The 17,977-nt window shown below is 35.5% G+C and overlaps 1 protein-coding gene across 7 annotated transcripts in view; it reads right to left on the reverse strand.

Annotated features, from left to right (window-relative positions):
* Positions 1 to 17,977, reverse strand: part of IFT80 (intraflagellar transport 80) — a 56,968-nt gene that overhangs the window by 19,712 nt on the left and 19,279 nt on the right. For all 7 annotated transcript variants that reach the window (XM_030027993.2, XM_030027994.2, XM_030027997.2 and 4 more), the window contains 4 exons: positions 13,789 to 13,898; positions 13,139 to 13,228; positions 11,979 to 12,116; positions 1,282 to 1,461 (listed from right to left, as the gene is read on the reverse strand). In XM_030027993.2, the coding sequence (XP_029883853.1) occupies positions 1,282 to 1,461; positions 11,979 to 12,116; positions 13,139 to 13,228; positions 13,789 to 13,898 (518 nt within the window). The remainder of the gene's footprint in view (positions 1 to 1,281; positions 1,462 to 11,978; positions 12,117 to 13,138; positions 13,229 to 13,788; positions 13,899 to 17,977) is intronic.

A 17,977-nucleotide genomic window follows, 5' to 3' on the forward strand; every position in this document is an offset into this window, starting at 1 on the left:
TATGAATTTTTACCTGCTAATTTGTCTTCTGTGTTCCCAGACACTGACTCATGTTATCCCACCCACCAGACCAAATTGTAATACAGCATTTCTGTTGTTACAACTTTTCCCAATTACATATTTAACACTGAAAGAATCAAGACCAAAAAACATTTAAGGGCCTAATTAGGAATTTAGGAACTTGACTTCGATATTGAAAATATTGGCCCAGTGTCCAATACCAAATGTGTAATTTGGAAAATTTGTAGGAATGGAAATCTTATATTATCCCAGTGTTCAGAGAGTGAATGTTGTGAGTCAGTGTCTGGGAACACAGAGGACAAATTAGAAGGTAAAAATTCATATTTTTGTATTAATTCCCAGATATTTGGTAACCTAAATGTGGATTCAGGCCAAGATTTTTCAAAAGAAGGATCCTAAACTTAAGCTCCAGAAACCACATGTAGGGGCCTGTTTCATTTCCAGCAGTGCTGAGACTTGGCAGCTCCCACCGAGGTCAATGCCTATTGCTCAGTACTCAGCTGGAAGCACCATGCAGGTACCTGATGTATGTTACATGATATATGACAAATTTCTGTAGCTTTGGAAGATCTGAATCTAGGCTGTAATACAATATGTGGTGCAGAAAAGCACATTATGACTCTTTATAGTTGTAGTCAGCAACAAATTTATCTGGAAATGCCCTAAGACAGCAACATTCGTCATAGCTTCATTAACAGGGATACAGTAAACCTTACTAAAGCATTAGCTATTACAAAGTGTATCAGTGCCTCCAACAACTCATGAATGCAGATAAGGTAAAGAAAGCTCCTCTGTATTATCTACATTTAGTTATGGAGCTTCACCTTTGCTGACAATTACTGTAATACTATTTAATATGATGCTTTGGTTTTGGCCAATGTATTTGTATTGTTTTCTGCAGAAACATTTTCATTACACTTGAAATTATCTCTCTCTTGTAAGTGGGCTCTCACAGCTAATTTCACATGCTCTTCAAGCGAGCTTTGCATTTTTCTGGAGAGTAAAGTACTTCTGGGTTATGTAATTCTGGTCCATCTGGTGGTATAGTTTGGTTTACATGGATCTGATTTTCTGTACAATTGATAATTATTTACAACATTTGCTAACTCTGGCCATTTTATGATCTTAAACATTTTCAGTCATATATACACAGAAAAAAAAGGATAATGTTTTGTCGAGGTTTAAAAATTCCCATTTTGTATTAAAAAAAGCCTTGAAAGCTAGTAATCAGAATGCATAGCTCTGAACTGTGAAGATTACCTCCATGGTTCTCCTCTTAGTTAACGTTATTTCAAAGTTCTTCCACTCCCAGCGTTGCTCCACGACATGGGCAAAAATGACATGTCCATTTCCACATGCTCCGGCTAGTTGAGTGCCATCAATAGACCAAGCAATATTAAATATGCTGCCAGTGTTTGGCTTCTCTAAAGCATAAGACCACTTGCAGAAAGAGAGAAAAGAATTCTTAATTTTTTTTGGTACTTTTTGGAAATGATTTATTGTAATAAAAAATTATAACCCTGCAAATCTATTTAAGAAACATCATTGAACTAACTTTTTATTACAGCTTGAATAAGCACACCAAAGAGATTAAATGTCTTAAGTCAGATTCTTGAAAAACAGGGATACAAAAAGGAAAACCATCAGGTACGGCAGAAATGAAAAAATCTCACAATGCCTGAAGTACATTAGGTAAAAGTTATCTAGTACACAATACACAGTACTAAGGTGTACTTAGTCACTGATAAATCTAGGCAATCACTACATAAAAATTAAGTGAATGTGCTTGGAAACAATTATACTGGTTACATGGGTGCAACGGGCTATGGTCTTAAGTGTGATGCATTCAGTTCATGCTGCAGTGACAACAGTTCCTGAATATAGAAACAGCAATGCCTGGGCAAAATCAGGCAGTATAAACAAGGCACTCCTATCCCAGGATACAGAGAATTGCAAAGTTCTCGTGTTGCTTTTCCCTGTGCTTCCAGCATAAGGGAGATCAGTGGATTATGAAAAGCTCCGAAAACAATGCCTGTATACTGTTCTCCTAGTAACACAAAAAAGAAGCTTGATACCTTGCCTACCTTGTTCTCTAGTCTCTGTTGTTACTGTACAGGGGAAGGGTGTATTACAAATTTCCAGTTGCTATGCTTGCAATAACAACAAAAAATCTGCACTTACTGCAATCAAAGTGACATCTAGTCTGGCTTTGGAGAGAACCAGAAACAATAGCTCTGTGTGTTACGTTCATTTTAGACTAATTAAGAAGTGCTCACAGAGGAGCATCACAGTTTGATGTCGTGGAGGCACAAGTCAAATGTTTCATGTTTCAGAATCTTCTTATCAAAATAAGCAGTATACCTGCTTTCCTATGCAGCTACAAATTCAAATAATAGGCAAAATGGCATCATTGTACATTTTCCTGCTAACTGGATTTTGCAAGGTGGAAAGGCTCACTTGGACCTAACAAATGCGTTTCTGTGGTATTGCTGCCAACATCTTCCTTCATCTTCTACTACTAGTTTACATCATCTATGTCTATTAAAATATAGTTAGCAGTTCAGTTTGTTGGTTTTTAAATGGAGGCCCCAAATTATTGGGACAGCAGGAAGCTGTGAAAGCAGCAGTGACTGGAAGCTTGCACTGCAGTACGGATCAGAGACGAGGAGACACGCTGCTCTGCCCAAGCAGCCAGCCAGCCTCGGGCAAACGACACCAGAGATTATACAGCAGTTCGTGACCTGTAGGCTGGCTGCTAGAAGATGCTGTTAATAAAAAAATAAGGGCGTAAGCTGCATTTATCATTTTAATTCCTTGCTTGAGCCTGCACAGGGCACATTGCCCCCCATCCTGCCCACAAGGCTCCACGGAATCGCCTGTTCCAGTGCAACAGGGATGCACAGGCAGAGCATGCGCCTTAATGAAACAGCACATGATTTCTTATCCTTTGACACCCCCCATATTTTCATTTTCTCTGTTAGCATTGCAAAGAATAAAATTATAAATCCCCCTAGCACAAAGAACACAGAAGGGCTATTAAAACTAGCATTTGTTTTTTTCCTTCTGATCCATAGCATGAACGTAGTTCCAAGAGAAGCTTACATTTAGTACTAAACCTAATTTTGTTCCTTTTCAATATTTAGATTTCCTTCAGTGAAGAACTTTATTCTTAAATTCCCCCAGCCTTATGTAGGAGGCTCCTCTAAAGTTTAGCTGGATCCTTATTGATACATTCTTGTCAAAAACCAAAAGAATTTTCAGACCAAGACACTTGTTTTCTATTCCTTGCATCTCAGAAATACAGTTCATACAAACCATCCTGAATCTCTGAACAAGCATTTCCCTGAAAGAGGATGACAAAAAATTAAACAACCTTTTTATGGACTTTTAGGAAGATATTAAACCAGGTTTTAAAACAAGAAACAAATCTCAACTATTGCCTCTTCAGAACTGTGTAACAGAATGTTTTAAAAAAGCAATTGAAGAACTACCTGAATATCCAAATACATTTGAAATCTTACGAATCAAATCAGTAAGAAAAAACATGTGATAGAAGTTAAATGTAGACATTGGATTCTCATGACTTTTGGATACATGATATTATACCAAAGGGGAGACAGTTGGAAGAAAATACTCACCTAATGTTTCTAACACATTTCATATTCTGATTTCTTTTGCAGTACACATAAAACCCAAGAAATACTAAGTCCTTCACACAAAGTCTTCATATGATTTATACGAAATGAAATCACAAAAAATACAGTAAAATAAAGGTGTCAGACTTAAATGTTCAATAGCAAGGAAACACAATGGGATGAAATTCAACCTCCCAGTTGTGCTAATGATTTGCAGAATACTATGTAAGATGACCTACTGAGTTAAGGCTCTTTTACTGCCTACGCGCATAAGGGTGAGCGAAAGACAATGTCAGCACTGACTGAATTTCCAATTTCAAGCACTCAATTTTAAGGCTTCAGCTTCCATGCCTCTTGGCTGACAGACACGCCATTTACTGCCTATACGATCCGCAGTTGGGGAAGGCAATTGCAATTTTGGGGGAAAAGTCCATAACCTACTCTTCTGTCTCAACGGGATGAATTCTGTATGAAACACTCCATAGTAATTAAGAGCACAATATTTAACTATATCCGACATCCTTATATGGCAAATGAGTAAGCTCTTGAGGTTGTAGGACAAATGACTGTAACAAGCACACTCAGAGAATGCTCTAAATGCCCTACATCTGAGACATATTTTTCACAGCTGGCCAGATGTGATCTATCTGACAACAGTTTGAAGTAGTACTATTTCAAAACTGAATATTGGGATCCTCCCAACAGACAAATCTGTTTCTAAGGTCATTTCCCTTAGATCAAGAATCTACCCATCAGTCAGAATGAATAATAAAGGGGCATCAAGCCATCAACTAAGAACCAGTTTAAGGAGCTTGAAGAATGTGGCTTTGGTGCTACTTTTTTATGCATAGCAGATACACTGCAGCTCTGAGAGGATACATTTCCAAAACTACCTTTTTTTTTTTTTTTTTTTTTTTTTTTTTTTTTTTTTTTTAATCCAGAAGTCTTTTTTTTCAGGTAGTTGAAATACTCAGTAAAATATTTCCAGAGTACAACATATTTTTTTTAACAAAATATGTAAAGCAATTACAAAGTTTTATTTTCCAGTTATTTTTGAAAGCTCTCGGTATAATTCAGACCACTCCAATGATTCATACTCCCTGCAGATGTCTGGTACATTTATCATGTACACAAAATGTTATAATAAAAATAATTTAGCTCTCCATTTGTAAGACAGGAACAATTTCTAAAAACCAAAATACACTGAGTTAAAAAAAAAGGGTATGAATACAATTATATGAATGACTGTATGAACATTGTTCTAACATTAGCTGCAATATTACACTTTGGTATTAATGTTTGGCTTATACTTTTCCTGTGTCATAATTAATTTTTCTTTGAATTCAATGAACTCTCTCAAGAACAAAAACAGTAGTTATAAAAGTTTCATTATATTAAATAAATACGTAAAAGCAATACCTTAAGCTTCCCTTTTCTGATTGCACAATGTAGTAAAAAAGATGAAGTACTATAGTCATTGAATACTGTCTGACTTCCATAAATGGAAACTGAGTAGGCTTTTGAGATGTCGGCGAAATTATTTCGGTGAGCAGATTCAGAGAACTCTGTGTCCCAGGAACAAGGACAGCCTTTCACATGGATAACATTGATGCTCCAAGACTCAATATGAAGGATCTAGTTAGTTATTATTCCTGGACTGAATGCAATAAATTAAGAATGGTTGTCCACAGAACACCACAGCATAAACATTTTGGAAAAAACATAGAGAATAAAGAATATTTTCTTATATTTTAAATGATAAGAGTAATACTGATGTCAGCTGTGCAAAAGACACTTGGTTGTTCCTGGCTCGTGTCTGTTTCTGCTCCGTTTACCAGTATATGTGGAGTTTTGAACAGGGAATGCTGACATAAGCTGAACTAAAGCTGATACTGCTGAGCCTCCCCATGACGTCGGAATCTACATAGCATACCTAATCCACTGACTTTAATAATAGTCTTTGCCTATTATTTTGCCTTTGTTTATGAAAAGAAAATGTGCCGTCTCGCCCACAATCCATTCCAGGAATCAGAGCACAGAATGGAATAACACTAAATACATGTTCTTGTCCTTTTATGCCCCAATTGATATAAACCAAGACAAGTGTGCTAGCATCAGCCTCCGATCCAAGTCTGACAAAGAAAGTTTCAGGACCTCTGAAACTGAGGACCTCTATTTATTTTTTTTATTTTTATTTTTTATTTTTTAAGTGAAGGCTCAGTTCTCCTTGTGTCCCACAGGGCATTTTACATTAGTGCAGAGGTAGCTGACACCTGAAAATATATTATAGTCTGAATGTCCATTAAAAGCTGGCAATCAGCTATCACTGCTTCTGAGTGATGAACCAATACTTTAGTGCAAACTGCCCAGAAGCTTCCCATCAGAAAATGACTATTAATTTTCTGATTAAATGGAAAGCACATTGGATCTTACAAGATTATAAAAATCAATTATGCAAAGCAAATCTATACTGAGGTGCATTAGAAACACCTGAATATGCACACATATATGGAATTAGCTCGTGGGAAATATATATGTATATATGTCTATCTACACCCCCTCCCTGATATTTTACTGGGTATAAAATAAAATTATATTTTACAATATAAGACTTATTAGGCTTTCAATTCCTACCACACGGGAATCCACAAAAGATTCTACAAACTAGAGATAACATGCATAACTGGAGGTAAGGAAGTCCACATGTGAACATAGGGCAATTTACCTGAACAGGAAAAACTATCCTTGATACAACTATTGATGTACAGAACTATGAAGGATTCCTGTTGCCTTCTTAAACTTTTGTTGGACTTGACCCCAGCAATTAATGTGAATTATCAAGAACTAAGCTATGACCTCCAGGTGAGGTATTAAGCTGTGTATTAGAAGAACAAAGACAAATAAAGGATATCTAAAATTCTCTTGAAATCCAAGCACATTCTCACAATTATTAGACCCAAGAACTAAAAATGGGATGACAAACTGTCCCATATAAATTCTTAACCTTAGAAAATGAACATTGATGTAGTTCTTTAAATAGATTATTACTTCCATAGATGATCCACATGTTTTCGTTTTCTTCCAGAAGTTACATTAGCCAATTCTAATAAATTAAAATATGTGAACTTGAAAAGAACTGGTCAACAACGTAACTCCATGGGAAACCTATCTATAATATTTTTTCTTTTATTGAGCTACAAAGAATTCAGGATCATGACTGTTAATAAAGGTAGATGAAATAGAGACAGCACAGAAAAAAAAAAATTTGTTTTTGTTACACTGCCAAATGCATATCTCTGTGAAACAAGACTAAAACTAAATGTAATGGGATCAAAGCTCACTGTAACTCTATAGAAAACAGATTTGCTTGGGTTTTCATAGTGCTCTAGTTTAGGACAATTCATCACTATCAGAATAATATGAAAACATATGCACTGTCTATATGCACTTTCAAAATCTTGCTATCTCTTTTTATATTTGTCCAATATCTCATGTTAATTTAAAGGATTAATTTAAAGGATAAATATGTTAATTTTATACTAGTCACACAATTTACTGTCCTGAATGAAAATCATGGCTTTAATGCTAAACACTTAAATTATTTTCAAAGCTTCTCTGTAGATACCTGCTACATTGTAGTTTTAAAATTCTTAGATGCTTTTTTCCCCTCATTTGTCAACAGTTCAAAAAATAAGGAAAAAAGGACAAACACTGCTAACTATTTAACATAGTTAATTTAATAGTCAATTAGGCCAATCCCAGACATTAAATTAATGTAATCAACGTTCATTAAGTTCACGTCTGTATCTTTTTGAGAGGAAAGCTCAATAGAAACATGTTATCACAGAACTCAGTATTTTTTAGCCATAGCACACACTCACACTTGTTTTAAATGGGGTGGCGGGTGAAGAGTAGTTGTTACACTTGCAGAATGTTTTTCTTTATTTTCTATAGATATAAGGCAATATTCCCTAAGTTTTATTAAGTTTTCCAAATGCTTTTTATAGAATTTCTACCAAAATTAGACGTTCCATGGAACAAGCCATGGAATATAAAAAGCTGTATATAACAGAATCAGTCAAATATGCAACTACCAGTCTAGTAAAGTGGCCACAATTCATTCTGTAATAAAACAGAAAGTTTGTAGCATGTACATAACCTTTTAAAAACATGAACAGATTTATGCAGAGAATTGCCTTCATTACAAAGCATTTGCTAAGCGTAGTGATGAAATCAGGATAAAAGTATTTCAAAGGGCAAGATTTAGCACTCAAACAAACATCAATTTATTTATGAAAACAGACTGTAAACATCACCAGAAAAAATGTTCAACAAGAGCACAATTAATTTGGAAAACAACAACCACCAAAAATCAAATCAAACTGATCGATCGCCATTAAGGATAAATAAATCATTAATGGAAGAAAATCTAAAAGGCCTCCCCAAAACAAATGCATAAATACATTCAGCATTATCAAAATATAAATTTGATGTCCATATTTGCTAACTTTTGTTGGTGATTTTAAAAGGATTAATTTGACCACAGTGTTTCACGTTAAGTTTTTTTTAATCAATTATCCGTCTACACTCGCTAAGGCACTGGGAAAGCAACCTGTCTTTGGAGCAGATGGGTATGGTCCATTTTCCAAGATACTTATGTGGGAGTGGAGTGGGGAAGGAGGAAATCAGTGAATTTCAGTCATTCTTACCATCTCTTACTGTGTAAATATTTTGACCTGATCAGTAATGTCAAGGGAAGCATGCAGAGCCACAGGAAATAGCTTACATAAATGAACTTTTTAAGCACTGCCCTCCATCCAAGTGATTAGATTCTGAAAAGCTGTGAACACCAGGAAGGCTAAAGGCTATCCATCAATACATCCAACTTTAGATTTCAATATATATACTTGAAAATTAATCTTAGCACTCTCTACAGGATTAATGATCATGGACACTAAAGCAGGCAACAAATTCCAACATGAAATATATTTTGTTTAGTATTCTGTAGGATAGCCATAATAATTTCCTTTAGATACATAATGCTATGGGAGCAAAAGTGATTTTTAAATGAAGAAATAAAACTTCTAAAAGTTACTATTGTATTTGTAGTTTTCTTTTTTAACATGAAGCTGCTAGAACAAAGTATCCAGGTAGAAAGAAAAGAATAGGAAAAAAGAACATACGCTAACAGAATTTAATTTAATTATGTCCCCAAACTGAACACATATGCTAGAGAAGAGTTAATGATATATATATATCGCCTGATGGCTCCCTGAGGAGCAATTTGCCAATACAGCTCCATTACATCAGACATAATAAAAATGTCTATGTTGACCAGTAAAAGCCAGGTCTGGTTCTCTTCAAACTCCATCACTCTGGTGGTATGTGAATCATTCTTCCTTTTCCCTCAATACCAGCAAAGCCACTTCTTTAGTAACTATTTACATTCTATGTCAGGAAAGAAACTTGCATGAAAAATCATGACTTTTGAAAACAATAAATTATCATTGCTAGCTGCTAAACAGACAAAAGCATCTGGCACTAGCTACTGTACATGTCTTTGTTTCTTTGAGTTGAGTAATAAACCAGGTAAAAGAACCCTTAATTTTATGAAAAAATAAACCTATCTGCATTAAAATTTCAAAGTCCACAAGCCTCTTCAATATTAAATGCTGATTAAAAAAATTACTTGTTTTCGGCTAGCAGGAGCTGGAACCATACTTACAGTAAATTATATTACATAATAACTAGCAAGAAAAACAGTAAGGCCCTGGGGATCAGAAACAAAAGCTACATGCTACAAAACAGCATGCATGACAGCAGAAAAAGAAATCCAGTACTTGTCTTCCTTTTCCGCTGCACCAGTCTTTGCCACATTTAAGCACAAATCTATATTGATTGCAAAATTCAATTTAAATCGTTGGCCTCACCCACCCAAGAGCATATTCATTTCAGTTTACCACTTGCTGATATAGGTCAGTAATCCCAGTACTCAGAAAGAAGATGGGAAGCGGTTGTAGAAGAAGAGGGTATGGTTTAAAGCGCTGTTTTGAGAAGAAAGTACTAATGGCTAGTCTGATTGTTTAAACCAATGTATGTTACGTAATGTACTCCAACACAGATGTAATTATACTTATATAAATAGCTTTATACAGATATACCTTAATTGGCTTCATCGAGTGAAATATGGTAAATGTATACAAACACTTCTACAACAGCATATTTATATAGGGAGATAGAAAGGCGATAGTCAGGGTACATTACTGCTGTGATTACATTTTAAGTGGAGTTAAGTGGCATACTAAAATATAGCAAAACCTTCCTATCCACCTTGCCTAGGAACAAGAGATTTGAGGAAATCCTAATGGACCTTCTGAGGGAAGCAGCAAGTGTATCAGCAGATCTGTGCACCGAACTGGTAAAAATAATAACAAAATCCCACCCTCAATGCCTATTAACCCATCCAGAAGAATGCCAGGGAGAGGAAAAGATGTCCCCACTGGTGATGTAGCCACTTAACGGCAATCTGAGTGTCCCACCCTCTAACAGCTGAGGCATGACTGCACAATCTTTATGACTGTATCCATTTTCTTCCGCAAAGAGAAATAGTATCCAATTTTGGACAAAACAAAGGCAGACAAATCTAACAGGAAGATATATCTTCTTTTAAAAGAGTAATTTCAACGATGGAAAACATTAGATGATGGAAATTGCAATCTGCTCTCCAGATTTATACCAAAGAGACAGATAATATCTTCTTTACTTCATCATCTTTTATAACTACTTCAGTATCTTTTTAACCTATGTGAGTGGTATCTCAATCCTTTGCACAAGTTCATACCATAGACTCCAACTCTACTCACTAGTTTACTCTTTTAACTTTCTAGCGTGTTTGTTACACACAGGTAATAAAAATCTCCTTAATATAAAAATCTTAAAAATTTAAATATCAAAATAAAACAACTTTTTTTTAAAATCAGAAAATTAATACTTTCCAAAAGAAAATTGCATATGAATACTTGTGTTTTCCTTCAAGATAATTATCAGTAGCAATAGGAATTTTTCAAAGCAGGTAAGAGGAAAAGGCAAAGAAAATAGAAGCAATCCCTACTTCAAACTTAATGCCCAGCTTACACTTCTATCAGCAAAGATCAGTGAAACCAGAATCAGTATGAAAAGTGACATATGACGACTCAGAGATCTTATCCTGCATGCTTCTTGTCACATAATTTTTTACAGGCTCTTCTTCACGAATACAAAATTATTCGAAACACATAGTCCAAGTTCATGGTAAGAACCATGCTCTACTGAAGATGCCCAAATACATGACAGCAAACACCATTTTCCCAATCTGAGCAAAAGAGCAACAAAGGCAACAAAAAAAGAGGCAGCAAATGGGACAATAAAAATCCCAAACCAGCAAGGTTCAATGCAACACGACTCTGAACAAAAAGTTGCAGAACCACAGGAAATCCAGAGAGACGATCAGTGCTCTGGGCTAACTAATTTAGAATACCAATTAAGGTAGATGAAACTGCATTAAATTAATTTTAATTGGGACCAAGTTGGAAAAAAACCCCTAGGTAAACAACAACAAACTGGGAGTAAAGCTTCAAGTGGAAAGAAAAAAAAGGAAAAGAAAAGAAAGGTATCTCTTTTAGGAGCCTTTCTTCTCTCACAACAGTTAAGAAGTAATAGAGATGCTCAGATGAGAGGATTAAAGTATGTCTTTAGCTTGAAAAACTGTGCCTTGTCTAGCCGTCAGAAATAGAAGCATGAATGTTAGCTCCTCTTTTACTGCTGCTTTAGCCTTATCATTTCTAATGCCTGACAATTGCATTTTGTGATCTCCTCATGAGATGTGCTTGTCAACTCTTAGTATTTTTTAAGAAAAAACCCTAAATACTGAAAGCACAGGATATTGTTCTTCCACCTCTTCTTTTAAGATAGGTTATTGTTATACAGTCTTTGCTTTTTACAGTTAATAACTACATGATATGATTGCCTCACAAGAGATTCTTGTAAACTCTTTGTGTTTTTAAGACAAAAAGCTAAAAAATGCACTGGAAAAATTAATGTCCTGAAAGGCAAAATATTATAAAAAAAACTTTATCCAACCCAAAACATATTAGAAGTGCAGCTAAGCAGATCAAGAAGGCAATATCTTAGTCAGATGCACCCAGTAGAAAGGTGCTGGAAGACATGACTAGTTTTTGCTAATAAAAATACCCGCCTGTACACGTATATCCTCAGGAATATTTACTGTATTTTCAATAAATTTGTACAGTTCCACATCTGGTATTTCTCAGAGTTGTTACTTACCCCAGTTTTATCGCATAGACGCAAAGTATGAAAAGACCCCACAGCAAATAATTCTCCATCCACAGCCCAGGCAACAGATGTTATAGGATATTCATGGGGCTGCGAGCTGTACAGTAGACGGCCGTAACTGTCCCAAACCTTAATAAAAAAAAATATATCTATATGAACAGAGATTGGGCGTACCCTTACTTATTCTAGCGCTATCGTTTTCCCTCATTATCACAGAAGTTGCAGAAATATACTAAGTTATTTCAGTGCCTTTTTGTGTAACTAGAAAAATCACAGATATTATACTTCACTTTTCATTGAAGGTTGTTCCTAATCAATTTTGGTTTGTTTAATGCAATAGACTTTGCTTTGCTGCTATGACAAATGCTACATTATTCTGTATAAAATATTTTGAACTAATGCGTTTTGTTTCCTGCAAATTGCTCTAAGTCTGTAAAATAACCACAAGGTTTATTCTATTTGCACTCATTTCCCAACAATGCGAGGCTCCTCTGCAAATTTCCAGACCAAAGAGATTTTCTCACTGATTGAAGCCAACAAAATACCAGGAAGCCAATTCACAGAGTCAAGTCATTTGATTTTAACACTTTGAGAATTATTTTTTTTTAAATTTCTTAATTGTGTACATTTTTATCACAGCCATTATACACTTAGAAAATGATAGAACCAAATATGATACAATTAAAAATAAGCTCCTACTTAAGGGAAGAAACACAATATGTGCTTTCCATTTTGGATACAGAATATTCTAACCAAAAAATTTCTTAAGGGATTCAGTAATGCTCCTGTAATAGAAAACAGGAGCTTTATCTCCTCTAATTTTATGTCATTAGCTTTTACTATTTCAAGTAATCATGTCTATATTTCTACATATTTTCCTTTCAGAGTTTGTTTCACTTGCATTTTACCTATTTTTAATCTGCTGTATTTTAAAAAAAAAAAAAAACCAACACATTTCAAATTTTATGCTACTAGACAGAGTGAGATGTATTTACAAATAATACAACTTAGGGTAACAAGTCTTTCTTGAAAACTAAAGACTTCTCATTTAATTTTGAGCTTCCAAGTATTGTTAAAATTGGAAAAACGTCAGAATGCCAAATATCTTTTTCAGTTATTTAGTTTCCCCTAAAAAGTTAACCAGCACTCACTTTATATTTACAATCTTCACCTGCAGAAAGAATGAGATCATTAACTGAGTTCCAGTCAGTTTTTAAAATAAGTCCATCATGGGCTTTCCACTGAAATGGAAAAAAAAAAAAATTAAACATAGATGCAACAAGTCTGACAACTTCTATTTTAAATATTTATCACTCATCATTTACTAGCATTCATACACTCCAGTGTAGATCAGGCTTTCCAACAGTACAAATGCACAGACGTCATCTCTTCTGCAGAAAATTAAATTAAATACAGCCTGAAAAAGGCAGAATGAGAGCATAACAATCTGCACTAAAAGTGTGTTCTGAACGATTGCTTCTCTATCTTTCTGCCTTTTTGTAACAAATAAAAAGGGAAAGGCTTCTGTGTCTTTTTGCTTTTTCTTTGTTTACAAAAAGGGAAATGCTTAATCACATGCCTGAAGAATATCCACAGCAGAAACTGTCAAAAATTTTTTAGTTTAGAGAAATGAAAAATCTTCTTATTTTCAAAAAAACTAAGGGGCGGGGGGGGGGGGGGAGTGAGCGGTACACGTTGCATGTAAAATTTTAGCACAAACATTTACATTTGGCAAAACTCTAGATAACTGAAAAAAGTTTTCACATAGAAGTGCGAGACAACCTTAATGTATTAACGATACCTGCAAAACTTTAGCATTTGGCTGAAGAGGTTTAATAATCAGCTGCTTCCCTGAAGTGTAGAGAACTTTTCCAGAATCAGGTCCCCAGGCTACTGAGTACACTGGTGTTCCTGTAGACAGAAACCAAGAAATAAAGCATTTCTGGTACTTATCAGATCAAATTATGCAGAAACTGCTATAGCCACTTCAAACTGGTTACTTAAAATCACACATCAAAAATTCAGGAGTGGGAGAAAGCCAAACTAGGGGCAACCATTTGTCCTCCACACTTGTCTGACCACACTTACGGCCACGTTTACTGGTTCACTTCATGTTTTAGACAGCCACAGGAACGGCAGGAAGAGACAGATGCAACCCAGAAGGACAACTCGGAAGACTTTAGGTCATGCTGCATACCCTTCCAACACTTCTCAAGGAAATAAAAATACATAGAGTGAAGTCCTGGCAAATCCACTTGAGTAAATCGTCAAACACCTACCACTTTCAATGGGGCTACTCTAAATTTAACTCTGAACAAATCAACTCTAAGCAAAACAAATAATGAATTGACGGCTTGTCTAATACTACATCTGGGTTACTGAAAATGTGGATGACTTTACTACTGCTATAAGTATCTCCTTTTCTCATATTGTACCTATCCATTTTTTCAATACATCACTTAAGACCTACTGATTTTATTGCAAAGTCTGTCCCAGCAGACTCTGACTACATTTACTACTTGCTTCTTCATTTCATGGTCTGTCTAAAACCACCTCTGGAAGAATTAAAATCACCAAATTTCTTCTGCTATTCTAAGACTTCTTCTTCAGTCAAATCATCTTTATAACTGGACAATTTTGTTTCTTCAGCTTCACTGAACCTCCCAATTGTTTTTGTTTCCCTACTCTTAAAATAAAAAACTGACCAATTTATTCCAAGATATAGTTGAGCAAAATAACATGACATTGTTCTTCTCACCTCTGGGTCACCTTTCATCTTTAAGGTGCTTCTCTCACACCCTGATGTACTGATCCCCTGGCTCATGGTTAACGGGAATACTGCAAAGATTTGTGTTGCCGTTTCCATTTGTACCATTTTCTCTATTATATCAAAGCCCTTCATGGTCAGTTGTATTGGGTTTGGCTGAGATGAAGTTAATTTTCCCCACGCAGCCCTCATAGTGCTGTGCTTTGTACTGATAGCTAGAAAGGTGTTGATAACACCAGTTTTTGGCTACTGCTGAGCAGTGCTGGCATAGCATCAAGGCTGTCTCTCCAACATTCCCCCCTTCACCAGTAGGCTGCGTGTGGGCAAGATCTTGGGAGGGGATGTAGCCAGGACAGCTGACCCCAACTGACCGAAGGGATATTCTATGCTATATGATGTCTGCTCAGCAATAAAAGCTAAGAGAAAGGAGGAGGGGCAGGGGGCATTCGTTATTATGAGGTTTGTCTTCTGGAGCAACCGCTATGCATACGGAAGCCCTACTTCCTGGGAAGTGGCTGGACATTACCTGCTAATGGGAAATAGAGAATAAATCTTTTGTTTACCTTTGCTTCCACATGCAGCCTTTGCTTTTGCTTTATTAAACTGCCTTTATCTTGACCCAAAAGGGTTTTTTCCATCTTATTTTCTACCTGCCCTGTCCTGCTGAGGAGGGAAGCAATAGAGCGGCTTGGTGGGCACCTGGCGTCCAGCCAGGGTCAACCCACCACACCAGTTTACTTTTAAGGTCTATCTGCATTATGGCATCTTTCATTCAGTATTAAAATGTTAACTGCTCCCAACTGATCAGTCCACAAAGTCAGCCTTCAATGCCCAGCTGCCAAATCTTCCCATCTTCTCTCTTGCTACCTGTTTAGTCTGTTAGACAATTCCTACAAATACCTACAAAACCAGTCTGTTAGACAATTCCTACAAATACCTACAAAACCATTTCATGTTTACTTTGAAATCCCTACACACTTCTTTGCCAGAATACCTACAATATGATTAAATCCAATGCTGAGACCACTAACTGTGATGCTGACCAATACCTACCTTAAAATCAACATATATTTGTATCAAAAGTAACCCCAGCAAGTCAGGTAGATGGTCCCCCATACCACCACCTATCATTTTAGTACTGTGTTTTTAATATTGCATCTTTCTCAAACCTCATTATCTATTGCCATTTACCATGCTATTAACTTGTAGAACTTTTTATAAGGGAACAGTTTTACACAACTCCAGAAAATTAACAGTAATAGCTGCATTTTGTATTTACTTAATCTTTTATACTCTAATGCAGTTTTATCCACAATTGTCACTTAAAAGATACAGAAAATCAACACGACAACAGTCATCCTAATACTTATCAACAGACAACAGAAAATAGCTCTTTTCACCTACAATAGTGAGACTGAACACAAATGTGGTTAGAAAAAGTTTTGTATTGCACCTGAATTATTCTTTGTAAGATGTTTAGGCTCCATAATTAAGCCTCTAACAAAACACATGTTTTTGTTTTGCTGCACATACAAAAAAACCAAACATCCCATATTCAAGCAACTTACAAAACAAATGACAACAAATAAAACTAGAAAGAGTGGCCCGCAGACTTCACAGACTTTTCCCAATTAATTGAAAACATTTTTTTGCAGATTGAAAACTCTGGTATGATATATCTAGAATAAAGCTGACTGTTCCATTTTAAAATCATGTTATGTTGCAGTTTTCAAATGACCTTTTTTGAAAATAGAAGAAAGTAAAAAATTACATGGAAAAAGCATCCAGGAAAAAAAAAAATCAGACTTGCCAACTATGCAAATATTTTCCATAGTACTTGACAGGATTAGTCTTCCCTGAAGAAGAAGAATCAAAGTATTAAGCTACTTGATTCCTTGCAAATAAAACTAAGAAAGTTAAGTAAAGAGCATGTCTAAACGTTTATTTCTCTCACAGCAAAAGCCCTGTAGCAATGGACAGCAAGTTTCAGCACGGCCTCAACATTACAGTGTGTATAAAACTGCAAGAAGGGAGACTATGTAATAAGTCCCTGTCAGACTATTCTCTTTACTTTTTGTAAAACTTGCTTCCATATCTTCTGAAATGGGAAAGAGAAGGCTTATTTCAGGCTTCTGTTTTTCTCTAACAGCCTTAATATTCTCACTGGCAGAAATGAGGCCTTTGAAGACACGATTCAATTGTCTAAACATAAGCACGTAAGCAATGCGACGCACCTAGGGTACTCCATGATACCCATGTGGACCTTACAGATACAACACAGGACCTGAACGAGATCAATCTCCTGGAATAGATTTGGAGGCTAGGCAGAATAGCCCAATGAACCTCAAATGGCACTAATGGCATACTTACATTAAGACAACTGAACTGTACCCCAAAAGTTCTGTTTGAGAAATGAGAAACCTCAGAAAGAGCAATTAATTGTTACAGCCTAAATGTTGGTATTTGACAATCCCATAATTTTAGAAGAGGAAAATGGAAAGAAATTCTCCTAAATTCTCAGAGATGTGCACTTCTTAGGGAGTCATGCATATTTCAGCTGATAACTAAGTATCAAATTGAGCAAATGAAATTAAATTGAGCAAATAAACCATTTTTTGTACTTACATCATTTATGGTGGTAAAAAAAAACCCAAAAGGCTTAAGAAATGCTCTTACAGGGTAAAATTTTCAAAGACACTTTTGGCATATTAAGTTCCATTTCAAAAAATGACCCATGAATATCTTTTTATGGGAATATTTTGGTGATATTTAGATACTTAAGTGATTGAACTGCTATATCAACTGTCCTAACATCATCTAATATCTTACCACTTAAGCCTTTGAATTTTCTCTCTGAACAAAAAACTTATTTTATTACGGCCACATCAATACAGCACACTAAACTTGGATTTGAGCTTCCAAATAGTCAAACCCTAAACTGAGACCTGGTGTCATTGCTCCTGTATATTTTTGTACTTTGTGTATTTTCTTTTAGGAAGGCATTTATTTTATGTTACTTAGAAATACAGAATGATGTAATTATTTTTTTTTTTTTAACTCGTCAACCATTACAGGAGACAACTCATAGAAACATACAACATATATTAAATAAATCTGGCACTAGCTGTTTTCCTACTGGCAGCAATTTATGTTGAAAATGACATAAATTCTGTCACCAGCTGTACAGAAATTCTAAATAAACTAATTTTTGTCCTGCTCTAAT

The sequence above is a fragment of the Aquila chrysaetos genome, chromosome 10, assembly GCF_900496995.4.
Source record: "Aquila chrysaetos chrysaetos chromosome 10, bAquChr1.4, whole genome shotgun sequence".
Classification (NCBI taxonomy): Eukaryota; Metazoa; Chordata; class Aves; order Accipitriformes; family Accipitridae; genus Aquila; species Aquila chrysaetos.